The sequence below is a fragment of the Podarcis bocagei genome, assembly GCF_964188305.1.
Source record: "Podarcis bocagei genome assembly, chromosome: 17".
NCBI lineage: Eukaryota > Metazoa > Chordata > Lepidosauria > Squamata > Lacertidae > Podarcis > Podarcis bocagei.
This window is the reverse complement of record NC_138143.1, coordinates 7,865,639-7,887,131: the sequence shown is the minus strand read 5'-3', so window position 1 is coordinate 7,887,131 and position 21,493 is coordinate 7,865,639. Positions and strand designations below refer to the sequence as shown.

At 46.8% G+C, this 21,493-nt stretch overlaps 1 protein-coding gene across 1 annotated transcript in view; it reads right to left on the bottom strand.

The window, feature by feature from the left end:
- Positions 1–21,493, bottom strand: part of ZSWIM4 (zinc finger SWIM-type containing 4) — a 39,603-nt gene that overhangs the window by 10,415 nt on the left and 7,695 nt on the right. Inside the window, exons 2-7 of the mRNA XM_081175680.1 lie at positions 19,305–19,506; positions 5,462–5,818; positions 4,080–4,228; positions 3,365–3,515; positions 1,325–1,504; positions 66–380 (exon numbers count right to left, since the gene is read on the bottom strand). Coding sequence (XP_081031806.1) covers positions 66–380; positions 1,325–1,504; positions 3,365–3,515; positions 4,080–4,228; positions 5,462–5,818; positions 19,305–19,506 — 1,354 coding nt within the window. The remainder of the gene's footprint in view (positions 1–65; positions 381–1,324; positions 1,505–3,364; positions 3,516–4,079; positions 4,229–5,461; positions 5,819–19,304; positions 19,507–21,493) is intronic.

The following is a 21,493-nucleotide window of genomic DNA, read 5'->3' as shown; positions in this document are numbered from 1 at the left end:
GTCCTGCCGCGATGGCGAGGCCTGAGCTCCCTCCCTCCCATCCCAGTGTGCTAAGCCCCGCTTGCCTTTCTTCTGTTGCTTGTAGCTCTCCAGCTGATGGCGTCGCTGCAAGCGCATGGCGTTGACCACAGCCACAGCCAGGCGCAGGGCCTCTCGGGGGTAACCGTGGGAGCGCAAGGCATCCACTCGTGCGCAGGCCATGGGGAAGGCATCGCCCAGCCAGAGCGGGTGGCCCTGGGGGTCAAAGCCCAGCTTGTCGCTTCCACTCTTCAAGGAGACACCGTAGCAGTCGCTGCTCAGGATCTTCTGCAGGTGACAATCGCCCCAGCGAAGCTCTGCAGCCTTGATAGCGCGGCCAAAGACGGTCTGCCGAACACCAGCTGCCAAGGAGGAAGCAGGCCAGAGCAGAGCGGGTGAAAATTACGGAAGAGTTTGGGCCCAGAAAAGCACCAAGCTCCTCCTCCGACAGGAACACTGGTTTAAATCTAACTAGAACGCTCTTCTAAAACGTAACTTCAATCAATAACAATTTACATTTCAAATTAAAATAGAAACGGATCCTCAGTGCTAAATTTTGTTTGCTTTCGTCATCACAGAAATGTGGGCTGCACAAATCTGGAACTGGGGATATATTTGAGGACAGGGCACCTCTCCAAAAGGAGCACCGGGACAACGGGGTCAGGAGCTCTATGGGTGTGCACAGATATATAAAATAAAAAGGATACAATCCTCCTTATTTTTCTCTCTTTTGTCAGCAAGAGCTGCATACCAAATTCTCATAAACTTGCTTGTCACTGCATATCTCAGTAAGATCTTAATGGTGATACGGCACTTCACGTATGTTACCTCCATAGATTAGGGTTGCCATATGTCCAGGTCTTCCTGGACACATCTGGGAATCGGGCTGTCAAAATGGTGTCCCGGCGGATTTTTGACGAATCGACAAAATGTCCGGGGAAACCCAGACGTATAGCAACTTGGGTGGTTTTTTAAGAAAAAAGCTGAGATATTTTTTTTAAAAAAAAATGTCTACAACTTTGTCCAGATTTTCACTTTTGGGACTCTGGAAACTGTACCATAGATCATTGCAATAAATCCCATATAGTAGGTCACAGGAGGTAGAATGCCTGAGTGTTAGATACAGAGTTCTGACTGCAACAACGTTCACCCCAGACACACTCCCTAGCATACTGCCTGTGACAATGACTTTATTGACTACTAGCCATGATCGCCAAGAGATTGTAGCGGAAGGCAATCAAGCCCAGGACCAGGAACTCTGACCTCCCCCCCCCAGCCCCCGATGTTCTGGCCTGGGCTTCCCTACCTGCACTGCGGTTTGGGTTCAGCGGCAAAGTGCTGTTGGCTCCGCTGCTGTCGCAGGAGTAGTTTCCCTCCTCCAGAGGACAGATGTCCAGCTTGTTCCACTTCTTCAGAAGCTGCAGCCACAGAGTCCGCTCCTCCAGCTTGCAGTGAGGACTCAGGACCACACAAACCCACAAGGCGCCTGGGGCACACGGAGAAGGGGTAGGGGAGAACAGCCAGGTTAACTGTCATCTGTTTTCTAAAGCCAGATTAAATGTTTTCCCTTCTGAAGTGCTATGGGGAAGATTGGCTGGTGTCCCATACCAAGATAGGCTGTGCCCATGTTCCCAAGGTGGTGAATGTATGGAACACATTTTATTGCATTGTAGTCTGTATAAACAGGGTTAGACAACATCTACCGTATTTTTCGCTCTATAGGACGCACTTTTTCCCCTTCAAAAACGAAGGGGAAATGTGTGTGCGTCCTATGGAGCGAAGATGCCATAGCCCCGCGACCCTCTCCCGGCTGGAGAGGTGACGCGCGGCTATGGCAGGAGCCTCTCCGCTGCGCTTTTCCGCTGCTCCCTGACCTGCTCTTTGGGGCTGGTGATGGGCTTCCCCCCGCCAGCCCCAAAGAGCAGGTCGAAAGGAACCTGAAGCCTGGAGAGCGAGAGGGGTCAGTGCACACCGACCCCTCTTACTCTCCAGGCTTCCAAGGTAGCCGCCTGAACTGCACCTTGTTTTAGAGCGGGAAAACAAGAGGGGGAAAGTTCTCCCCCTCTCTGTGCAGCGCCTCCTGCCGCTTCACTGAAGGGGCGCTGGGCAGAGAGGGGGAGAATTTTTTTTTCTTGTTCTCCCCCCTCTAAAACAAAGTGCGTCCTATTGTCCGGTGCGTCCTATGGTGCGAAAAATACAGTAATCAATCCAATACTAATAGAACAACCTGGAATGTCCAGGTTCTCCTTGAGGATAAGTTTGATACTATTACACTGTCTGTAGCAAAATTCCTCTCGGAAGCGGTAAAAATGAGAAATCGGTATGTACAGGCTAAAGCTCCTCTGTTGGCTAGGAAGGCTGATTTTACACCTCAATAACAATATACTGTTGGTGAACTGTGTATTTTGGGTCTGTGGACTGCAATAAAGCTGTGTGATAAGCCAGGGATCAGGCTCACTGCCTCAGGGCCACAGGGTGCAGCAATTGCGCTGAGGTCCACACATATTGCGGCCTTGAGCTCCAGTATGAAAGACAGACAGCAAAAAACAACAAAATATCACAGTATCTAGCAAACAGGCTGCAGCAGAATTGGGAGGATTCACCAAAGCAGGGATACAGAAGACAAGGGAGTTTAAAGGCAAAATATAGGGGCACCTCTAAGGGCAGAATTCTGCTCAAGGAGTATTGGCCAGCACACCCCAAGAAACTGCCTTCTCTTCCTCCCAAATCCAACACAATGCCATCACAAGGCAGGCTTGGGGTATTAATGACACGGCTACAGACTGCGTAGTTCCTTTTAAATCTCTCCATATAATGTTGCATTCTGCCATGGGTCAATCTTTAAACAGCTGAGAAGTCAGCTGTTAATCATCTTGTGAAGGACCTCTGGCACCATCTTTGCTTAAGTTCTGCTTGCAGGCTAAAAAACCCGTTTCAGATTTTCTTTTCTGCCCAAAACATGGAACTGACGGAAAGGAGAGAGTGAGGGGAGCAATTTCAACTGAGAGTTCAGCCAATCGTGGAATCAGTGGATGTTATCTTTTTAAAAAAATATTGCTTCTTTAACGCGTTTCAACACTGCAAACTGCTCACATCATTTTGGCATGGGATGAGCTTTAAAAACCCCCAAATGAGGCAAACCAAGTCCCACCTCCAACACCTGGGATTTCAGTGGGCTCTGCCCGTATTTCCAAACTTCTCTTTGCAATCCTAAGGATTAGAAACTTCATTTTTAAAAAGAAAAAGGCAAGGAGAGAAAGCTGAATAGTTCCACTGACATGAAGCACACAGCTCCTGGCCATAGATTCTCCTGGCCAGGCCCACCCCTCGCGTAAGATGAACTCACCTAGTTCATCCCAGAGTTGCCGGCACTTGTCAGTCATGCCAGCACCTTGCTGCCGCCAAAGGGCCAGGCGTGGATCCTGCAGGAACTGCTCGGTCATCAGGATGAGCATTCGTGCCCCATTGGAGTCTCGCATTCGCAGCATTTCCCGCACCTGGGAAAGGAGAGAGGTCACAACTGGAAAGGAGAAGGCCAAGGGATCCAGAAAGCAACTGCATCTTCTCTCCCAAAGATGTAAAGCCATGTGCAGACAACTGTCACAAACCTCTCCACCTACTGACTGAGCCCAGCTACCCTGAGCCCCATGCCCTCCTCCTTTGGGCTGTGTTGACTTTGCCCAGTTACCAGTTATCATCATCTTCTCCATGCTGCCGGCATCTTTCTATATCCCCAAATGTCAGCAACCCAACACTTTTAAAAAGCTTTGTCTTAGAAGGAACCAGAGGTCGGGGGGGTGCTTCCCAAGAAACCTGATCTCTTTAGGAACAGGTTGAAGGAACATTAGAACTCTTATGCCCAAGCAATGCAACTTTCCATGCCACACACTGTATCCCCCCCAAGGCAAAAAGACAGCCCCAAAGAACAAAGTGAATGGGCAGAGTTACTACTCCACCGACCAGGCAGGGGCTGACCCGAGAGATGACGTGGCTCGAATCGTGCCCACAATGATGAGTAAGAGGAGGAAGCAGGGCTGGGTCCACAAATAAGAGGCTTTTACCTTGTTGAACATGGACTGGAGCTGCTTGCTTGCCCCGTAGTAGCCGCCATTTGAGAGCAGCTGCTTCACCTGCTCTTGGATCTGCTCCTCATCCAGGTGCCAGCAGTTTGCATCCTCAATGCCAGCCCCGGCTGTGGGGTCAGGGGCACCTGGCAAGAGACGGCCAAAGCATCCGCTGTTACACACACCCAGGACCTGACCCAGCAGCCTTACCCACGACTGTGTGTAACAATAAATGAATCCAGTTTAACGAAAGTGAGTCGACTTCAACCTCCTGTCCAGTAAAGTGAAAAGGGGCAAATGGAGGCTGAACGAGGTGCCTTTGGGGAGTTGGGGGAGGGGAGAGTGAACTGCAAAAGTAAGAGAGGACGTTTGCAATATATAGACCGTGATCCCCTCAACATAAAAGGTTTGTGAATATACATGTATAGAAATTCATGCACAAGAGTGAAACGGAAATGGGTCAACACGCCTGTGCAGCTGAACTGTGAGAGCTGCAGTGTCCTGGCATTGGAGCTGAGCTTGGAAGCAGAGCTGGAATGATAAGAGATAAGACGACAGGCCCATCAGAGGAGCTACTTGTGCATCTTCGCAAGGAATAGAAATACAAAGCTTATCTGATGCTCACGGAATGTGAGTATCACCCATGCAGAACTAGCCTTATTCATATCTCATTATATAATTGTTGCACCATTTGCAGCAATGTAGCACTGTGGTCTAAACCACAGTGCCTAGGGCTTGCCGATCAGAAGGTCGGCGGTTCGAATCCCCACGACGGGGTGAGCTCCCGTTGCTCAGTCCCTGCTCCTGCCAACCTAGCAGTTCAAAAGCACGTCAAAGTGCAAGTAGATAAATAGGTACCACTCTCGCGGGAAGGTAAACGGCGTTTCCGTGTGCCGCTCTGGTTCGCCAGAAGCGGCTTAGTCATGCTGGCCACATGACCCAGAAGCTGTCTGCGGACAAACATCGGCTCCCTTGGCCAGTAAAGCAAGATGAGCGCTGCAACCCCAGAGTTGTCCGTGACTGGACTTAACGGTCAGGGGTCCCTTTACCCTGCACTGCTAGTCTACAATACAGATTCTCTCTACACCCTCTCTTTTCTGTGTAAGAGGTGTTGTCCCCTTGTAACAGTGGCAGTCATTGTGAATCAGATTTTTGGCCTTCACTTGGCAGTCAAGGAGAATTTAGGCAGTTCCTTTTCGGCAGCTGTCATGGAAGAGCCCCAGCACCCAACCACCCACTCCATGACCAGGAGGAGGAAACGGGCAAGCAAGGGATGTTGCCATGCATCCCACATCCAGACCTTGCTGCATCTGCAGCTGTCCTGTGCCCTCCCCGCTGCTTCCTCTGTCTCCCCGGGGGACCCAAACAGAGTTTCATACCATGCACTCGGTTGATCTCGGAGCCAAGCAGCAGAATCTCGTCAGCAAGCCTCTGAGCGGTCGGCAGCACTTCCGTGTGGTGCGCACTGATCAGGTACTGCACAAATTTCTGCAGCTGGTCCCGGTTCATTTGGGACAGCGTTTCCGAGATGGGCAGGCGCAGCTCCACCTGGCGGGCCTGCCGGATGCGGTGCAGGGACAAGGCCACCACATGGGCACAGTAGAAGATGTCCCGGTTGTCGCAGGCACAGCTCACCGACGTGATCTTACAGCGGTCAAAACTGATGGAGACATGGTAACTGTGTTCAGGCTCGCTGGGGCCTGGAGGCTCTGTCACAATCCCGCTCAGGTGGAAACCTGTGTGTTTAAAGAGGAGGAAGAAAAGAAACAAACAGTCAGTGAACATACAAAGTGTCTGCCCCTGACCAAGAGAACTAAAGGACCAAAAAATGAGGACCACTCCCCCTCCCTTCCCCCAGCAGGGAAGGTGAAGGTCTCACAGACAGCAAGCATAGAATCATAGAGTTGGAAGAGACCACAAGGGCCATCAAGTCCAACCCCCTGCCAAGCAGGAAACACCATCAGAGCACTCCTGACATCTGGTTGTCAAGCCTCTGCTTAAAGACCTCCAAAGGAGGAGACTCCACCACACTCCTTGGCAGCAAATTCCACTGTCGAACAGCTCTTACTGTCAGGAAGTTCTTCCTAATGTTTAGGTGGAATCTTCTTTCTTGTAGTTTGGATCCATTGCTCCGTGTCCGCTTCTCTGGAGCAGCAGAAAACAACCTTTCTCCCTCCTCTTGACCAAATTAATTAAGCTACACAGGGGGTTAGGAAAAACCAGCCTGATGGGGACATTTTTAGGGGACTAACATTTGGCCATGAACACAAACCCTTGCCCTGAAACCAGCTGTGTAGTGAACAGACATTAAGGGAAACTGACAGGCCAGGAGTCCAACCACTTAACTTTCATCCTGCTCAGTTTGAACAAGGCGCAACAGTCCTCTTAGCTTAGAACAGGCATAGCCAAACTTGCCCGTCAGATTTTTGGGACTACAATTCCCATCATCCCTGACCACTGGTCCTGTTAGCTAGGGATGATGGGAGTTGTAGTCCCAAAACATCTGGAGGGCTGAGTTTGGCCATGCCTGGAAAAAGGAACAGGACAAATATGAATCACAGAAATGCAGAATTTAGTTCTAGAATCTAGTTCAACCCTTTGCAATGCAGAAATCTAAAGAGCCCAACCCACAGCACAATCCTTATTCATAAAGTTCACAGTCAGCCCCCTTCAGGGGTGACCATAGAGCATAATTTAAAGCAGGTGGTTTTTGAAAATTATTATTCATTAAACGGATAGGCTGTCCTTCATCCAAGGATCATGCGGAGCTGCTGAAAAGCCAGAGGAAATCCCGCCCACTCAAAAATAGGTGAGCTTGGCCCAGACCTGCCTGCAGGGTCCTGATCTTGATTGCACCTGCAACTTAACCTGGAAGTGGTACCAGGCAGGTAACACACCTGAGCGAGGCGGAGGAAGTCCTGGGAGGTGCAGCTCAGCTGCATTGACCAAGTGGGTGAGTCACACACAGATGACGAAAGCAGGCACACTGACAAAGCAGGCGGGGCCCAAGGCCACACCTGTAGACCCTGGTGCATCACAGCCCAAGCACAGCAAAGGAGGACACCTTGCTGGTAGTGCCAGCTAGGCCATACGGACCAGTAGGGTGACTCACTCTAACTGGCCCCACACCCTGCAGCTTGTCCTCAGCCCTCTGGCACGGGGAAGCTACTGGCTACACAGACAGCAGCCAGGCACAACCCTGTCCTCAACCACAAAGCAGACCTAGAGCTCTGCAATTTCACCTGGACTTCCACCCTGGCACAGCCCAGGCACAATATAATAGGCAAAGTAGAAAAACAAACTGCTCCTGCAGGGGAAATGTTACTAACAGCCTTAGGTATGGGGCTCCATAAGGACACAACTAGAAAGCCCACATTTCAAAGATCACAAGCACCGTTTTGGTACTTGGCACCTTGGTACTCCCAGTCCTGTTAACAGCATGTCTGTATCACAACACCAATATGTACATCTGTGGTGCAGCAGAATGGATATTACTCAATTTTGTAAATATCTTTGTTTTCGTGTGTTGTAATTCACTCTGAGATTCCCCCCCCCCTTAAAATATAAAGTGGTATAGAAATGAAATGAATACTACTACTACTAATAAAAATATAAATATAAAAATCCCCCCCAAAGGTACCTGAACATTCCATTGTGGCCACCACAACCTAGATTTATGGTGCCATTTGGTGATAAGCTTATATATCTAAATTTCTAACACTGCCCCTGGCCATCAGTCATTCTGACTGGGGCTGATAGGGGCTGGGGTCTCTGGCAACATCTGGAAGACACCCCTTTGGCTACCCTATTCTAGGAAAACAGGGAACAAAGTAAATACGTCATAATAATTCAGTGGAATAGTTTCCTTGAAACTCCAAATGCTATGTAACCTGTAGGTCCATCTTCAGTCCTATATTCAAGAAACATGTCATGATGACTTCAGAGCTATAAGCTCAAGTTCAGTGGCAGAGGACAGAAGGGCAAATAATAAAGGGGAACAAAATTAAAATAGCTAGCCCCCAGGAAATTAATAAACTGGACAATAAATAGGTAAAGGTAAAGGTACCCCTGCCCGTACGGGCCAGTCGTGTCCGACTCTAGGGTTGTGCGCCCATCTCACTTAAGAGGCCGGGGGCCAGCGCTGTCCGGAGACACTTCCGGGTCACGTGGCCAGCGTGACGAAGCTGCTCTGGCGAGCCAGCACCAGCGCAGCACACGGAAACGCCGTTTACCTTCCTGCTAGAAAGCGGTACCTATTTATCTACTTGCACTTAGGGGTGCTTTCAAACTGCTAGGTGGACAGGAGCTGGGACCGAAAGACGGGAGCTCACCCCGCCGCGGGGATTCGAACCGCCGACCATGCGATCAGCAAGCCCTAGGCGCTGAGGTTTTACCCACAGCGCCACCCGCGTCCCCCCATACTGGACAATACAGAACTTCAAAACAATAGAACTTCTGTCAAAGCTCTTTGAACATCGGTTCTAAAACATTAAAGGTAAAGGTAGCCCTGACCGTTAGGTCCAGTCGCGAACGACTCTGGAGTTGCGTGCTCACCTCACTCTATGGGCCAAGGGAGCCGGCAGTTGTCCACAGGCAGCTTCTGGGTTATGTGGCCGTTTACCTTCCCACCACAGTGGTAACTATTTATCTACTTGCACTTTGACGTGTTTTCGAACTGCTGGGTTGGCAGGAGCTGGGACCGAGCAATGGGAGCTCACGCCGTCATGGGGATTCGAACCGCCGACCTTCCAATCGGCAAGCCCAAGAGGCTCAGTGGTTTAGACCACAGTGCCACCCATGTCCCTTCTAAGACATTAGAATAGCTAAATAAGAGAAGCAGTACATTTAAGTGGTATTTTCAAACAACTTTCTTGCACACAGGGCTCATCTATACTTCCCCTTGTTCTGCTGCTTTCCCCCAGGGAAAACCTGCTCTTTCCCACTGAATTGGAGCAAACATCAATTGGATTTTCTGTGGATTGACGTATGCTCCAATTCCGCAGCAAAGAGCAGGTTTTCAAGCGGAAAGCAGTGGGGCAAATGGAAAAAAACCTCTGAGAGCCATGCCTTATAGCCACAGGACAGGCAGCAGTGTGGACGAGCCTTAAGGTTGCAATCCTAAATACTGGGAATTAAGCCCCATTGAACTTAGTGGTATTTACTTCTGAGTAAGTCTCCATACGTTTGTGCTACTACTCACTCCTGAAAAATGATATGCATTGAGAATCTTGTATTAAATATAGCCACAAAAAGTCTTTAGCTATTCTGTACATCAGAGTGTTGCCCCATCATTGGCATAAACATCTACAGTAAGATGGAAAAGGAGCAGTTTTGATTAAAAGTTGTGATAAAACAGAAACCTGTTGAAGCATCAGGGATCAGTCTTGGGACATATTTTAATCAACATTTTTTATTAGGTAGGAGGAGCTCATTGATAAAGTCTATGAATGCAAGGAGGTGAAAAGCCATTGCTTCTAAAGAACCAGGAGGACAAACTGAATTAATTCACCGAGCAGAGCAATGGAATGAAATCCTACAGCGGAAAGAGTTGGAGTCATACGCTGAAACTACCACAGTTTTCTGTATTATTAGCAAAGGACTCATCAGCTGCAAATAACAAATGAGGAAAGAACTGGGCAGATCCTGCTCAGTCACAAAAGGCTATGAGCCACCCATGAGATGCAGCTGTAAAGGAGACAAATGTAATTCTTCGCTGTACGAGATGGAGCACTTTCAAGCAGGAAGCATTAATGAGTTTGCACAAGCCTTTGGCAAGACGTCATCTTGAAGGCAAACCTGGCCACTCTTCTCGAGGAGGAAAAAAATCCAACAGGAACGGAAGGAGAAGTCAATCAATAATTATTTATCTTATTTTAAGGCGACAGCAACTATAAAACAATATGTTAAAATATAATTGATAAATCTAGACTGGCAATTTGGAGATGGTACTGAAAGGCGGAAAGAGGTAGAGGCTTCTCCAGTATCCCATATTTGACTTCACTTTTGTGAGTTGCCTAGAATTATCTGCTCCAGAATCACCTGAAGACACACTGGCCAGGTTTGCGCAAGACCAGGCACCCCCAAAGTCGGCCCTCCAGCTGTTGTTGAACTACAATTCCCATCATCCCTGGCGACTGGTCCTGTTAGCTAGGGATGATGGGAGTTGTAGTCCCAAAACAGCTGGAGGGCTGACTTTGGGGATGCCTGCGTAAGACTGACCATGAACGAGCAGCACGTGATCCAAAGCAGTACGTCAAGAATATGGTTATTGCTCGATGTTTATTTTGGGGGGGACTGACAAGGGGTCCATGTTCAGACGAGACCACAAGCCAGCCTCAGAGCTGTTTTTAATCCGTGGCTAAGCAGGAGCAGGGGTGAAATGCCACGGGAATAGCCTGCTCACAATAAATCACAGCTTTAAGCTACTGTTTAATGCAACAAAGTGAGCTACTGCGCCTTGGATGCTGCATGCATTTAACTGATGGTGCCGTTAATGGAAGACCCTGGCTTGGGGCTATGGGGTGAGCTTAAGGACTTCTTGCTTCATCCCAGCCCCTAGGACTCTATGGTAAAGGTAAAGGACCCCTGGATGGTTAAGTCCAGTCAAAGGAGACTATGGGGTTGCGGCGCTCATCTCACTTTCAGGCCGAGGGAGCCGGTGTTTGTCCACAGACAGCTTTCCGGGTCATGTGGCCAGCATGACTAAACCGCTTCTGGCACAATGGAACACTACTACTACTACTACGGCTTATTTAGCTACCTGGAGTATGGCGATTGCAAGGTGACAGTGGTAAAAACATGCCACTGCTTATCATATTTTGTTTTAGCATTTTTCTATTTTTGCTGTATCAGGAGAACTACTAAAGTGAACCATTAAACTTCAGCTCACCTGAAGCTAGCTACCTTTTGACTTGCACAGATTTCACATCCGTTATACTATAAGCAGTAACTCAAGCCTTGCAGGGTAGGTTATCCTTTCTGCTTCTGTATGACTCAACTCCAAAGTCTAATCTTAAGTGGTAACTTTTCTGGTTTTGATTGGAGGCTTTAAAACATGCTAGTGACAAGGCAAATCTCAGCTTAGGTCTACCAGTGCAGAAGAAAAAGGTGACAAGGTGGACTGTACCACTTCAGACACGGATGGGGATGTCATCTTGAAGGACCTCCCCAATTCTTATTATTCTTAACTCTCTTGGCAAGTCTTTACACCTGATTTGGTTTATGTTTGCCAAGAATTCTCTTTATTGTGTTAGTTTTTTTGCTTTCTTTCTTTTTTTTAACTAGCAGAGAGTTTATAACGCACAGGAGCATTTGGAAGCAGGATTCCAGTCACCTGCACCAGAGCAGTACAGCCCGTGATCCCTTTTCGCTATGCTGCAAGCACAGCTCCAACTCCAAAGCCTCATTTTCATTAAAAGGCCAAGCTCTGCTCTCATACAGCTCAACAACTTGCTTGAATAGCAATACCTGCTGCATGCATAACAAAACAGCTGTAACTCCAAAGGACAGAAAGGACTTTTGTATTCAAATAACGTGTGGGGGTAGTATCCAAATTAATCAGCATGCTCTCAGCACATTTGCTCTCTTTTATATCTAAGTTTATTTAGGGAGATATTCGTCATACTCCCAGCAGACTGCTTGGACCCATGTTACAAAAAAAATAAAAATGAAATAGTTAAAACATCAAATAAAACAATCCAGACTAAAACAAATTCAAGCTTCAAGGAAAATATTTCAGATCCTTCTCTAAGTGACATTTTGCTTACCCCATATTTATGTTCATGCTATCAAATGAAGCAAGCATGTGTGCTCATTTGCAATGAATAGTGAGCACACATAGCTGAGCTGCTCAAAGAACAGGGAGATGGCTTCAAGTCCCCTCACCCCCATTTTATAAAAATGGGTAGTTAAAGAGGGCAGGCAGCTAGAAACTGTATCAAGGGGTCAGGATCAGTTACCAGGAGGTAGCAACACTTGCTACTCAGACATAAACACTTCTGAACACGAAGGTTTTATTAAGTTATCCAGCTCACAGCTATCGCAAGAATAATCCTCAAGTAAAAATGTCTTTCCTTAAAGTGATCACTGGCACAATTCCATAGCTTACTCACTGAACTCTCGTTATGCAAAGAAAAACTTGTCTACCATGTCTATCAGCCAGTTTCACTGGACAAGCCCTGAGCTCCAATGAGACACATTTTACTCTACACTATGCAGGATTTTGACAGAAATACCTTTCCCATTAGTCTTTTCTTCTAAATGAAAAGCCCCAAACACTTCAACCTGTTCCAGTAATAGGCTCTACCCCTATTTAATTGCGCTTTTCCCACTACCCTTTTAGTTCTAGAAAAGAAATTGAAAAGAGGCAACCAGAACATTTTGGCTAGGGGGTGCCCTCTAGATTTTGATGAAACACAGATCCTAGCACCATTCAGTATTAGCCATGCTGTCTGGGGCCAATGGGATTTGGGAGTTCAATTAGTTATTTACCCGCGATTTACACGGCATTTGAAGTGTTAGAAACTGATATATGAAAGCTAGGAACTAAATGGCCCCTTAAACCTAGGTTATGGGAGCAACAACGGAATGCACACTTTTTAATAACAAGAATACAAAGCTGAAAATGAATGAACAGCAGCTAAAATATTACGTTCATTTTTCACATGCAAAAAATAAAGCCATGCTTCCCCTGCCCACCCCCTTATTATTCTCAAGAGGGTCTCTTCTCCAGTCTTCAGAGAGTGGCTGGAAGTGGGGAGGCAGAAAAAGGTCCCCCTTACCTTCCACTCTGCAGTTTTAATCTGAAATCTTAGGCCCACCACTGCACCCGGGCCTCAGAAACGGCTTGCGCCAATGAAACTCCTTGACGTAAAACGCGCCTAGAACAATGGGCGTTTTGAACGCTGGTTTTAAAATATTGAATTTTGACCACCACCCTCATGTTATCTCCCCACTCCCATCCCATGTGCAAGCACCCTCCCAAGAGAGATACTGATTACTCTGAGCAGATTGTGCTCCGTTAGGACTAAATCCGGCTTGAAAAACTAAGCATATTTACAGTCTGCATGATTAAGAACATAAAATGAGTCTGCCTGGTCAGGCCAATGGACCATATAATCTAGCATTCTGTTCTCACAGTGGCCGGCCAAAGGCCTGTGGGAAGCCTGCAAAGTGGACATGAGCTCAACACATTATTTTGGAACTGTAAATGTGTGAAGAATCTTGAGATAAAAGAAAGACTTTAACAAAATGTTATGTTTGGTCTGTATCCAGTACATAAGTTCCAGATTTGTTGTCTCTCGGAAAAAATTGTGATTTTTATGGGAAAGACGGCACTAAGTCATTTTTATTAAACAAGATCCAGCTGTTTAAGTTACTTCATCTTCCTTCTCAGAGAACTGAGAGCACTTTACCTACTGCTTGGCCAAAACAACACCGAGTTGGAGGGGAAAACCAGTGTTGGGGATTCTGTGGCCTCCAGACGGTTCTGGACTCCCTTCAGCGCCAACGAACATGGCCAATGATCAGGGCAGATCATTCAACATATAGAGAACCACTGGTTTCCCACCCACCCCTGCTTTAGATGTAACTTTAGGACTTAATATGTGACCCAGAGCTAAAATTCCAGAACTTGTTTCCAGTGGCATGGCTTTACTTTAAAAAACAGTAGGTGCAGAATGCCATTCCTTTATTGAGCCAGAACTATACACTACGCAGATCCAATATTAAGAATGGCTTTCATACCAGAAGGGCATGAGTTCCAGACAGTCTTGCTTCTCTGTTTTAACTCTGTCCAATAAATGTTGCAACAAGCAGTTCATACTTTTACTTTTATATAAAGCAATGGCTTAGATCCAAACTAAGTTAGCTGAACTTGGGTCCCAAGTTCGTAACCTGAGTTTTGCAAATCAGCCAAACTAAGTCTGCCCATGGTATTCACGGAGCAGATTTCAAGTATTCCAAGCACACATACTGTCTCAGTGTATTTACAGCCTGTCCTGCAAGGCAGGCCAGGATCATGCCTATGTTGTGGGTGCTGAGCCCCAGGAAACGGTGGCTTGTTTAAGGCTACCAAGTTTATGGCTGAGGTGGAAGTTGAACTGGGATTTCCTGGCACACAACTCCCGCTCATCAGTTCTACTTTTGGCTTAGCATTGTTAGCAAGCCTGTAACATTTGCAGCAGTCATATGGGGCAGCTCTGAGGTCTTGATGACATGGCAGTCTGCTCAGCTCAGGCAGCTTCCAAGATCCCTTGAACAGGTTAGGGGGCGTTGCAGGCAGGAAACCCAATACCATGTTGGTCTTTTTGTTACCAAAAGACTCAGTGCTAGGCTAGGGGCAGGAAAAGGGGAAAGGAATGTAAATCTAGTATTGGTGGCCAGAAATCTGAAAGTGGAAAGAATTCGAGACCAGGGAGAAGAGCTCGTGGAAGAAGATTGGAGGAAATTTAAAACTTATTTACAGAAACATTGTAAAATTTTTGAATGCTGATGACGTTGAAATGAACTGAAGGGGTTCTAGCAACAAGGTAAAATGTAAGATGGGATTGATAATAGATAAACTAAATTGAATATGAATTTGCTGAACTAAATTTTAAAAAAGGGATACAAAAAAGGGAGGCGTGAGGAAGTCAGGAAAATAAGTTAACTAAAGATGAGAAATTAAAAAAGAGGGAGTTTTGTTTTCTTTTATATGTTTTTTTCTTTTTCTTTTTTGTGTTTAATGTTTGTATTTTTGTATTTTGTATTTTTCTGTTTTTGTATTTTTCTGAACTTTTCTGTTGATAAAACTTAATAAAATATTATTTAAAAAAAGAAATCTGAAAGTGGAAGCCTGTCTCCTGAGCACTGTTACATAGCAGAGTGACCCTGTTGGTGGTGGTGAGCTTCACATCTATTGTACAGAAATGTTAAAATAATTTCCAGTCTTTATTGGGCATGGTTATTGTTGTTTCTTTGAAAATCACACATGTACTAGAAAGGGGAAGGGAGGAAGAGAACCTTTTTCGCCAAGGTTACATCTGACCCCTTGACCTCCAGTCTTGCGTTTCAAGGTCACATCACTGGGATACTATATTATGCCTAAATCTCGAGTTCTAGCCACTACAAAATATTTAATGTTCTGTTTGCTTTTATAGGGTGGCGGGTGGCGCTGTGGGTAAAACCTCAGCGCCTAGGACTTGCCGATCACATGGTCAAAGGTTCGAATCCCCGCGGCAGGGTGCGCTCCCGTTGTTCGGTCCCAGCGCCTGCCAACCTAGCAGTTCAAAAGCACCTCTGGGTGCAAGTAGATAAATAGGGACCGCTTACCAGCGGGAATAGGGGACGCGGGTGGCGCTGTGGGTAAAACCTCAGCGCCTAGGACTTGCCGATCTCATGGTCGGCGGTTCGAATCCCCGCGGCGGGGTGCGCTCCCGTCGTTCGGTCCCAGCGCCTGCCAACCTAGCAGTTCGAAAGCACCCCCAGGTGCAAGTAGATAAATAGGGACCGCTTACCAGCGGGAAGGTAAACGGCGTTCCGTGTGCTGCGCTGGCTCGCCAGATGCAGCTTGTCACGCTGGCCACGTGACCCGGAAGTGTCTGCGGACAGCGCTGGCTCCCGGCCTATAGAGTGAGATGAGCGCACAACCCTAGAGTCTGGCAAGACTGGTCTGTACGGGCAGGGGTACCTTTACCTTTACCAGCGGGAAGGTAAACGGCGTTCCGTGTGCTGCGCTGGCTCGCCAGATGCAGCTTGTCACGCTGGCCACGTGACCCGGAAGTGTCTGCGGACAGCGCTGGCTCCCGGCCTATAGAGTGAGATGAGCGCACAACCCTAGGGTCTGGCAATACTGGCCCGTATGGGCAGGGGTACCTTTACCTTTACCTTGCTTTTATAAGACCAGGAGACAGCAGATTATTATCAGGCAGGTGATGGGAGTACAGCAACTGAAGATGGGCAAGAAAGGACCAGAAGAGCTAGAACCAACACAGAACACAGCTGCTGCCAACAAGTCTCACGACAAAAACAGAGCAAGTCCTAATGTTAGTTCTATATTCTCAGCATGTTTTGGGTGTAACATTCACGAGGTTCATTCACTGTAAAACATGCTATATTTCTCTAAGCATTCAGATGAACACAGAATAAGAAATTTCAAATGCTAGCATGCCACGCACAATATATGGCACAAACTCAAGCAGAGAAAAAAGTGTCATGGTCCTCTAAATACCCTTCTAAGTAAGGGCTACTGAAACGCAGTTGGAGCAAGAGGTTGTCAAGAACATTACATGGGCTGGAGGATATTCAGCACCAACCACAAGCCACAGTCTCTGCCTTACTTAAAGACACAGCCACAGATTATCAAAATACTTCATGGCTTACACACACACACACAAAAAGCATTCCATGCAATTAAATCGATGAGAAAACCTAGAACAGGACTTTCAACGTGGCATTTCCAATTCATTGCAGCCTCATGAGGCTGCAATCCTATTTCCACCTAACCAGGGAATTGGTTGACACCCGTCTGTCGCAAAAGACAATGGAGTGTGCCTCCAGGGGTAAAGTCAAACTGCTGCATTAGCAGCACTGAAGCAACCTCTCCGGGGCACAAGCCTAGGCAGCGTGTATGGAGATCCTGGCTGCCCAGATGACAAGACCCCCCTCTCGGCTTCGCTGATGTGGTCCAAAGGAAAGCAGAACAATATGTTTGGCACCAGTTTTGCTGCAGGTGTTGCTGGAAGGAGGCTTACAGGGTGCCATCCAACCATCTAAGGGACTCCACTCTGGATTTGTGTAGGGCTTACTCCTTAGTCTTTTCTTCTCCCAAACATGTCTCACAAGCCAGCAGAGGTTTAGGATCAGTTTTCCTTCTCCTAGATGGGCTACCTTCCCAGGTTGACAAGCCCCATCTGCCCCTCACTTCCCTCTACAGCAACCGCCTTCTTAACTATTGGACCCAACTATTAGTCTCGTCCACTCAATTCACTGAGCCTGTCTTCACACGCAGGGGGGGTCCCCAACTCACCAAAGGTTTGAGACCCATCGGCTGCCCTCACCTGGTTTAGCCAGCCAGTCAAAGTCATTCACGGGATGTGGCCGCTGTCGCACACTAACAGCTTCTAGGAACCACAGGTGAGAGCTGAGTGCAGGGACCAAAGGTGGACAAACTACCCAGAAAGAGCATGACGTGTGTCCCCCACAAGAGGTAGTACCCCTCCCCTAACATCCCGCTTATCCCAGAGAGTAAGACCAGCTGAATTCAATAAGACTTACTTCTGAACAGATATATATAGGATTGAACTACAAGTCATAAATTCAACTAGTGACATTTGAGAAGATAATGTTATTGTTTGTTGTTGTTTTTAGATGTAAAGTAATAAGTGCTGGGATACTAAAGCAGAGCTCAAATAAAACAGCTGTTAAGAAATTGCCCAATGCACTTCTGTTAACGAAGCAGCAGGAAGACTCAGCAGCGCGTGTGTTCTAACGTGGGCTGACACAAGGAAGAGACAGGAAGCAGCCAAGGCTCAGGGAACAGAAACATAGCAAGGATTTCATGTTCATTAATGCCGAGGGCTCCATTTTGGCCATACATATATGGGGCCAATCCCCTGCAGGATGCTGATAGAAGTCTGCAAGCGTCAGAATTCTGCATTGCAAGGCATTGGACTAGATGACCCTTGGGTCCCTTCCAACTCACTAATTATAGGATTCTATGAGGGGTGTATACAAGAAGCAAGTGCTGTTATTAACAGAAATACATTATCAAATTGATGACTTTGCAAAGTTAAAAAGTGAAGAGATTTTCTTGAGCCAAAAGAAAGCCAGTTAGTCGGCTGAGCTAGTCACTTCCCTTCCAGCCCAGTTCACAGATAGCCTATTAATATTTCAGCAACAGTCATCAAGGATCCACCCACAACTAATCCTGTTATTAGAGAAGTTTTTCTGCTCAAGATCATCAACAAGTGCCTGGTCTCATCAGGGATGTGTGCCATTCGGCAACTTTACTGCCCAACTACAGAATCTGAGGCCACAGTTTGGCAACCTAATGAAGCCTTTTCTTTATTCAAGCAAGTCTAAGCCTCATGTTTGCGCAGAAATGATCAACAACAAAGCAAGAGGCAGAGATTGCAACTGTCAGGAGCAAATGCTATGCAGAGCTCCAGAGTCCAATTCTTCCCATAAGACACTATACAAGTAGACAGGGCCAAGCCGGCATCGCCTGCAGCTCAGTGCCTCATCATGATTACCCAAAACACACCCTTCATTAATTCATACAAAAAGGGCATATAAAGAAAGAACATAGAGGAGGCAGCTTTCTACAGCAGACCTTCAATTTTGGTATTCCCCACCTTTGGTTACTTAAAGCATTCTCAGAAAGCTCCAACAGGATATAAATCGGGTCGCTGGAATAGGGGGGAAAGGTGTATTTTTGTGGCAGATACACTCTGTTTTATTTAAACATCCCCTACCCTGGTATTGATTGCCTCAAAAACATTTCCTCTACAACCTAGGTCTTGGAACAAACAACAAAGGATGTATTCCCTTCCCAGATTGTCCTGAAATCAGTCCCCCTTTCCCTCTGCATCATTCAACCCATGCCACCTAAAACAGACAGACAGACAACACAGGTATATTTAAAGCAACAGAAACAAAAAGTCACATGACTTGGGACATCAAGTAACTACAGCCTTGATCATTATCCCCTTTGTATGTTAATCCAAGAATGGCAAGAGTGTAGCAACCTGCCACATGATCTTACATGAGCAGCTGTTAACTTGGCTTGCCCCATTACCTTGGAAACCTCTATGGTAGCAGTGAGCTGCTTTCTTGCTCGCTCACGGTTGTGACAAATGGCAAGATCGCATACCCTTGTTTCCCCAGCCTGTCTACGTGAGAAATAAGACTGGCCACTTAGTCCAATGCATATTTACTCAGAAAAGCCTGAATTCAAGAGTATTTCCTCCCACATACACGCATATGTGCCATTCCAGACCTTTCAACTGCATGCAAGAATAGTTTTATCACTGCTTTAACTTTGCCACAAGGATTTTCCTTTGCTCAATGGGACATCCCTTCCCGCTCCTCCCCCCCCCCCATTGCTCCATCAGCACAAAGATTTCTGCTTGTGCAACAGAAAGCTCTCCCCCTGCACCCCTGCATGCCCCCTAAATCTATTCCAGGGTTCCCCCAACCCTCTGGAGCAGTATGCAAGAGTCATCCAACACAAAAGCCACTTACCTACTTGCAGGACACGGTCAACAGCACCCGATTGTAACAAATTTAGGCCACGGTTAAAGGGCACACGTGAGTCTCGCTCACCCTCCGGAGGGTGATAGCCAAGGGATGAATACATGCATATTTCTCGCTCACTCCGTGGGAAGGACCAAAAAACAATGCGCTTCTGCACAGGTTCCGGGACGCGGGAGAAACGCTCTTCTACCTGGACGAGAGGAATAAGATCACCATTAGGACTATAACATCCTGGGACCAGGGATCTGAATGACAACTGTCTCCTATATAAACCCATTCATCTCTTAAGATCATCCTCCAGGTACTACCCTTGCAGCCCCAACCTTTAGACCCAAGGATCAAGTCTTTTCTGCGGTGGCACCTGAGTGATGGAACTTGCTCGCCTAGATATCTGCCAGGCACCACTGCCCTGTGGTATAGCAGTGATGGGCTAGGACCTGGGGGCAAGGTTCAAGTTCCCACTCAGCTTTGGAGCTCACTGGGTGACCCTGGGCCAATCACTGGGTTTTTCAGCTCTTGAATATTAATTGAGATTATGCAAAAAATTACACATAGAGAAAAAACAAACAAAAACTAACAACACAAGCTAACGAGAAAGTTAACAATAAAGCAACCTAAAAAGAAAAAAGAAAACGATACAAAATACAAAAAACAGATAACTAAGAAATAGGAAAGAAGGAAAAAATATTTTAAAAAAGAATAAATCAATTTTTCAGCATATTTGAGCTCATTTGCTTATTTCCTTGACCTCCTCACACCTCCCCTTTTGTATTCCCGTTTTCCAAGTCTTTTCAGCAAATCCTTACCCTCTTTCATTTACCTTTGCTCTATAACTTAACCTATTATAACTATATATTTTCATCCATATAACTATCTATATTTACCTATTCTTATTAACCTTATTACCAAAACCACTTCTTTTCAGTCCAACATCATTTTAACATTCATTAATTTTACAGTATTTCTGCAAATAGTCTTTAAATTTCTTCCAATCTTCCTCCACCATTTCTTCTCCCCAATAACTGTGTTTTTCATGACTGACTTGGTTCCTTTTCCTGTTAAAAATTTTATGTTTTATATTCAGAGCTTTACTTTCATTGCTATTCAACTGTCAAGCCTAACACAGAAGATGAGAATCTAAATGTTTAAAACAATACACAGGTACATCTTTCGGTCCTGGCCACCCCCAAACAAGCCTGCTAGGCCCTCTGCCTGACATCCCGGAACAGGGATGCCATAAACTGATACAGTGGTACCTCCGGTTGCAGACAGGATCAGTTCCGGAAGTCCCGTCGGATCCCGAGGTTTCCGCAACCTGAGGACCACTTCTGCGCATGCGTGCACGGCGAAACCCAGTAAAATAATTCTGGGTTTACCCTGCGCACATCCTGAAGTTTACGTAACCAGAGGGTTACGTAAACGGAGGTATGGCCGTATACACTTTGATCACAAGGCAAAGCTGCATTCCTCAACCCGGCCTTGATGCAGGAAGGATGGGAAAGCTGGCGCTTGACGCCCTCTCATCAGCCCTAGCCAGCAGGGCCAGTGATCAGGGATGACTGCAGCTGGAGTTCAGCAACATCTGGAGAGAAACTGCATTGGCTGTCTGGGCACAAAGACCATACCAGGGTATGACTAAAAATCTTTTCAAATTCCTAGACACCAATGTGGTCAAGCAGATGGATGGCCAGCTATTTGGGCTGCTACCCACCCCTCTGAGCTCTTTGTACTATAAGAAGGTGCCTAGTGAATTGGAATTCCTACGTATTTGGTGGGGTTGAGGGTGGAGACGACATGAAGCCACATGATACTGGAAGCCACAGAATTGTGACAGGCCTGGGAAAGGAATGCAAATGCTTACGCAAAGATGCGATCGCCAAGCATCATCTACCATAAACCAGAGGCATAAACCATTGTTGTGGCTTGTTGATAGCCCGTAGCTCAGAAAAAGGAGAGCAGCTATGGTGGAGCCTGCTCTGGGCCAATAGCACCCATCCCTCCCGGAGAGCAGAGAGTTCCTGCTGCCACAGATAAAAGGAAGGGGGGAAAGTGAAGCCAGGTACTACCACACACCATGCTAAGCTCCTGTCCAGTGAGAGCTGGGTCCCGTGATCATCTTGACTTCCTTTGGTCATAGCATATCTGGCTAGTTAATGCAAGTAAGTTTGGAATTCCCT